At 42.6% G+C, this 6000-nt stretch overlaps 1 protein-coding gene across 1 annotated transcript in view; it reads left to right on the top strand.

Moving 5' to 3' along the window:
- CRACR2B (calcium release activated channel regulator 2B) overlaps positions 1–6000 on the top strand; it is a gene marked incomplete in the record, with an annotated part of 88443 nt that overhangs the window by 59721 nt on the left and 22722 nt on the right. The window contains 2 exon segments of the mRNA XM_056528464.1: positions 1864–2010; positions 4763–4853. Of these exon segments, the coding sequence (XP_056384439.1) occupies positions 1864–2010; positions 4763–4853 (238 nt within the window).

The following is a 6000-nucleotide window of genomic DNA, read 5'->3' as shown; positions in this document are numbered from 1 at the left end:
GGAATGACGTCATGAACACAGAAGCTCCAAGCTTCCATGTTATGGATGCCGCCGCTGCTGGCCCGGAGATTGCGGGGGTTCCCAGCGGAGGGACCCCCATGATCAGACATCTTATCCCCTATCATTTAGGCAGAGTACCCCTTTAATGAGAACTTCAACCAAAATTAACTTATTCCCTATCCACATCATTGGGACCCCCCGCGATCTCCGGATTGCCACCTTGTTCTCAATGAGGAGCGCGTGCTGCAGATTGTATGCGCTCCATTCATTTCTATGGTAGCGCCGAAAAGACAGCACTCGGGCATCATTGGCGCTCCTATAGAAGATCACTGCTGCTGTCCAGCAATGGAAAGATTCATATTTCTAACCAGGGACTCAAACAACACTAATTTACATATGGAGATGGGCTTGGACAGGCTACTCTTTCACCAAATGGGCATACAAAATAATATGGTGTAGTGGATGTGTCCATGCCAACTGAGAAAACTGCATTCAGTGTGCACTTACTATAAGGTATTGTTCATTTCCCATGGATCTGTTGAACTGGGCCTAGGAATTTATAAGGTTATAAGTCTTACTGGTTACGTAGAACCCCAAGGGATCCAAGGGTTATATCAGGAATATGGACTGTCAAACTGGCCATTCACATAGTTTTCAGCTGATTCCCCCCCATACACATGGATTGGTTGAGCATGCATGTGTTGTCAGTAGGGAGATGGGCGAAAGCCACTGCCTAAAACCTTGTTCTGTTTACCACTATCTTTTCCGATCTCCCCATACACAGGCATGCTTGGGCCATGTTCAAAAGGGAACAAAAGGGTCAGACATGTTGAAATCCGACTGACTGATCCCTGGAGTGCTATCGGGCGAGAGATGGGAGACCCCCACCCTAGGACATATTTTATACTTAGCTGGTCAGATTTCATACATCATTTATGTCATTCTGATTATAGGTACAGAATACAATGTCCTCTAAGGGTTTATTCATATACATACAGGATTTGAAGTTGCGAATCTGCTGTTGCAGATTTTATGTGGCAATCAAAAATAAGAATTGCCTTGTAAACGGCGGATTTTACAACTTCAAATCCACAGCAAGTCCAGTGTGTGACTGCATCCTAAGACACATTCACAGTACTCTGCTCTGGATGAGGTAAATATAACCTTTGATCTTCTCTAATAAGTAATGTTGATGTTGAGTGTACATTAGATTGTGTTCACACATTCAGGTTTTTCATTACAATTATTGCTTAGAAAGCCAGGAATGGAATGACCCCCATCTAGTGCTGTTGGATATTATGTCCCCTTTGAGCCTTACTCCGTAACTGCCTGGAATCTGTTAGTAATTTGGTTTTTATGTTTCTCGTTTTCTTTTCAAAATGCAAAATAAATACTTAAAAAACAAACAAAAAACAAAGTCAGGAATGGATTTGACAAGAAAAGGCTGCCTTTTCTGTGAAAGTGTCTTCATTTATGGACTTTTCTTTGCTTTGTATTCAGGATTCACAATAAAAAAGAACCTGAATGTGTGAACACACCCTTAGCACACACTTTGTGTAATAGATCTTCATATGGTTAATGATTTGCTATGTAACAAGCATAAGCTGGAATCAATGTGATTTAGGGCATCAATTACATTGAACATCTGAATGGTGCATTTCTATAAAGTGAGAGCTGGATTAGTCAAGTGAACAGAAGCTGAATACATATGACAGCTTGTATACAGGCCAAGTGTTTTTGGCAACATCCCCTGTCAGTCATCCTCCCAAATTTCCTTAGGCTAGTTGCACCCATCCTATGCATGTATTATTTATGTACTACCTCCCTTATCTAGCTTAATGAATTGTGCATTGTATTCCTAAGACACAGGGAGATACGAGAGCTATGGAATCGTCTGCGCAAGGAACGTCCCGAGTTGCTGGCGAACTTTGAGGAGTTTCTCTTCCGTGTTTCCTCTTACATCCGGGATGTGCATCATGAAAAAGAGACTCTGGAACAAGCTTTAAAAAGGTGTGTATTTCCCCAAATCTACTCCCTCTTAACTGTTTAATGTCTGTGCTCTAACGTTATTCCATAACTGTATCTAATACACTCATTCTTGAATTCTAGAATTTCTTTTTATTTTACTTATTGGATTTTGGCCTGTGGGACATAACAATAAATATGAGAATGATATCTTATTTAGTGCAGGAAGACATTTTATTCATGGGTACAGTAAAGTGCTTGTTCTACCAGCTGATATACAGTCAGCGCATGTGCCCTAATGCTATGTCTACAATGAACACAGTCATTTGCCTGCGACTCAGCAGGGTGGCCACCTCTGAAATCTTCCTTACATGTGTATCAAGAACAGAATTTATTTTTATGACATGGTTGGTGTCTATTTCTAAAAGTACCCAACCACAGAGCTTGTAGCTACATCGTTTTACAGGTAGAGGATAATAAAAGTGTACAGAGGTGGTGCAGGACGAAACAGGAAAGAACCTGTAATATTTAGCAATATTGGTAAAACACTAAACCCAAACACTATATTTTACCACCAAAAACATTAAAGATTTAACGTTTTCCGTTTTAAAGACTTGAAGAACTCCAAAATACACTGGAACTCTGGGTAACATAATGGTTAAAGGGGTATTCCGGCCAAATTCATCTTATCTATACCTATCAATTACCTATCTAAAGGATTGGGAATAAGATGTCTGATCGCGGGGGGGCCCCCTGCTGGGACCCACCCCGCGATCTCCGTGCAGGATCCGCATTCTATGCGGGGCTGCGTCTCCAGTCTCGGAAACCTCTTTACTTCCGGGACTGGAGGCATGACGTCATGCCACGCCCCCTCCATTCATGTCTATGGGAGGGGGCGTCACGCCCCCTCCCATAGACATGAATGGAGGGGGGCGTGGCATAACGTCACGTCTCCAGTCCCGAGACGCAGCCCCGTATAGAATGCGGGTCCTGCAAGGAGATCGCGGTGAGTCCCAGTGGCAGGCCCCCCCCGCGTTCAGACATCTTATTCCCTATACTTTGGATTGGAGATAAGATGAATTTGGCCAGAATACCCATTTAACTTTTGTCCAAGGGAGTCATTGGTGTCCATTTTTGAAGGGTATGGCCAGGGTTTAATAAATAAATACATTAATAGATAAATAAATGAGATTATTATTATAATTTTTTTTTTCAAAAACAGTGCCACTCCATCTGGTGATCTCTATTTACACGAATGGGCATGAGCTGCCAGACTTGCAGCCTTTGGCAACTGTGGCCTTATCCTGGCCCAAAAAAAGACCTTTTGGTTTTTCTAATGACAGACGCAATTGGGGAAAATAAATAAATCTGCGTGTGGCAAAAAAACATCATTACACAACTAACTGTTTGAAAGTTTTGGACTTTTTTGCGCCTTGCCACATAAAGCGGTGTAGTGCTGTCAAAAGGGGTGTCACCTTAATGCAAGATCATGCACCAAGAATGGGACAAATTTTAGCTAAGCCATAGATGTGCCATGTTTTCAAAATGCCGATGTTATAAATCGGGAACATTTTAGGAGTAATTGGACAGTTTTTTTTTATCTGTGCCAATGTCTAAAACTCCTGCTGGTCATTCAACAATAGTATTAGGTAGAATGTATGTGCTATCTACATACCTAGGTTACAAAATGGGTCTGGGGTCAGGTTCAGACATCAGGGTCAGTTGAGGTGAGTTAAGCAACTTCCAAACTTCCATTGTTATGACGTCTGATTGCATACAGTATGGGGGGTATTTATCAACGGATTTATGTGTTTTTTTTCTCGTAACTTTGGTGCAGTGTTTTTTTGCGCCAAAGTTTGGCGCATTCTGTCCACTGTCATTTTTTTAACTTGCTCAAAATCACACGGTCCTGTGTGTGATTTTTGCTTTGGTCAGTAATTCATCATTTGCGCCTTTAAGGTTTTTTTTTTTAGTGCAATTCACCGCCGTGAAATTTTGTACATGTAAAACACACATAGCAATGTCAGAAAATATAAAGGAGTCAACATACCGTACATTAAAAAATGTTTTTGTGAAAGCAGCGACACCTCCGGGGCTGCGCAATACTATCCTGGGACATAGTTGTCTCTGAGGGACCTTCACCCTCCGTTGAGCCAGCATTGGACATGGCCACACAGGTTCAGGAAAGGTAAGCACTAATGGTAACCAAAAAAAAAAAACACTCAAGTTAAAAATAAAATCCATTTCACATGGTGCCTATAAACCCCACAAAAGAAAATAACTCACGTTGCTTCGTGATATACTGCAGGAGGCACTCCGAAATGGCTGCTCTACAGGGTAAAATTTGCCGTTCTGTGTAAAAGGCGCTGTGAACAGCTGATTTCAACATTTGCACCAAAATTACTAACAACTTGCACCAAATGATAAGTTTGGTGCACATCCACAAAATCCAAAGTGAAAAAAAAAAAAGGGTAAAAAGAAACTGCCAACAAGCAAAATTGATAAATACCCCCCTAATCCATATATAAACACTGTACAGGAATTTGTCTTATTCCTGTAAAATCATAGGGGGAGATTTATCAAAACCTGTGCAGAGGAAAACATGCCCAGTTGCCCATAGCAACCAATCAGCTTGTTTCTTTCATTTTTAGGAAGTTCTGTGAAAAATGAAAGAAGCGATCTGATTGGTTGCTATGGGCAACACAGCAACTTTTCCCCTGGACAGGTTTTGATAAATCTCCCCCATAGTGCTGTTATACATGTTGCATTTAGTTCATGATGTCTCTGTATTTTGCAGGAAAGAGACAGATCACGGCCGAGAGGTGAGGTGTCTGTATGAGGAGATGGAACAACAAATTAAAATAGAGCGGGAAAGGCTCCTCAGAAAGGTAAGAACTGGTCCTGAGGCCGGTCTGTGACCAGTTACTATAAGGTGAAGTGCACTTGGTTTAGCAGAAAATCTATTAGGAAATTCTTATTCCAAACACTAAGCTAGGGCATTTTAATAAACAGTGCCCATATTTTTGTTCATACCCCATAGGTATTGCAGTGGTGGGAGTCAGGGTTTTCCCTAATGCTGGCTCCTAGAGCAGCACCTTATATTTATGGCAATTTGTGGGACTTATTTGAAATTGCATTGTGGGGATCTCAGGACAGCTTCTACCTGGTCACCCTCCATCGCTGTCGCCGTGTCCCCGGGGTGTCCCCGCCGCTCTGGAACGTCTCTGCTGCCCGGTACCCTAGCTCTCCGTCGCCGCCATCACGTCGCTACGCACGCCACTCCTATTGAATGACGGGATGGCGTGTGTGATTTCACCGCGGCGGTCCCGACAGCCCAGCCGGGTTAGTGTCACTTTCGCTTCAGACGTGGCGGTCAGCTTTGATCGCCGAGTCTGAAGGGTTAATACAGGACATCACCGCGATCGGTGATGTCCTGTATTAGCCGCGGGTCCCGGCGGTTGATGGCCGCAGGGAACGCCAGTTTTAATGTGTACTTGCCCCAAACTTTTTCCCCCCAGTTTTGGGGAAGAAAAAGTGCGTCTTATACGGTGAAAAATACTGTATGCACATGGTTTCATTTGTCCTTCAGAAACACCATATCTCTGCAGTGACCGCTGGTCATGTGATCCCCTCACTATTACTTCCCTCACACCCAGGTACCGCAAAAGAGGCTTGGGAGAGAGGGTGGAGAAAGGGGGAAAAAAAGACCTGGAACTTTCCCCTTAGGGTCTGGGTGTTCAGGCCCTGACCCATCACTAAATTGAGAGAGGAGAAAAACATGTTTTCTCCCTGCTATGTGCCATGTGACTTAGATGGACTTAGTGTAAGTCTATGGGACAGTTTTAGTCATATACACACAGAGTGGAGAAAGAGAAGTGCTCAGTAAAAAGTGATCAAAACTTTTGACATGTCTGTAGGATATGTCATAAGTTTTTTAAAGCAACAGGTACACTTTAGCTTTTTATAAATATCTTAAAAGTACACAAACTGCTGCACAAAAACATACATGTATGTTTTGTTTTTACAATAAACCAC

The sequence above is a fragment of the Hyla sarda genome, chromosome 6 (assembly GCF_029499605.1).
Source record: "Hyla sarda isolate aHylSar1 chromosome 6, aHylSar1.hap1, whole genome shotgun sequence".
In the NCBI taxonomy this organism is placed as follows: domain Eukaryota; kingdom Metazoa; phylum Chordata; class Amphibia; order Anura; family Hylidae; genus Hyla; species Hyla sarda.
This window is presented reverse-complemented; position numbering and strand designations above follow the sequence as displayed.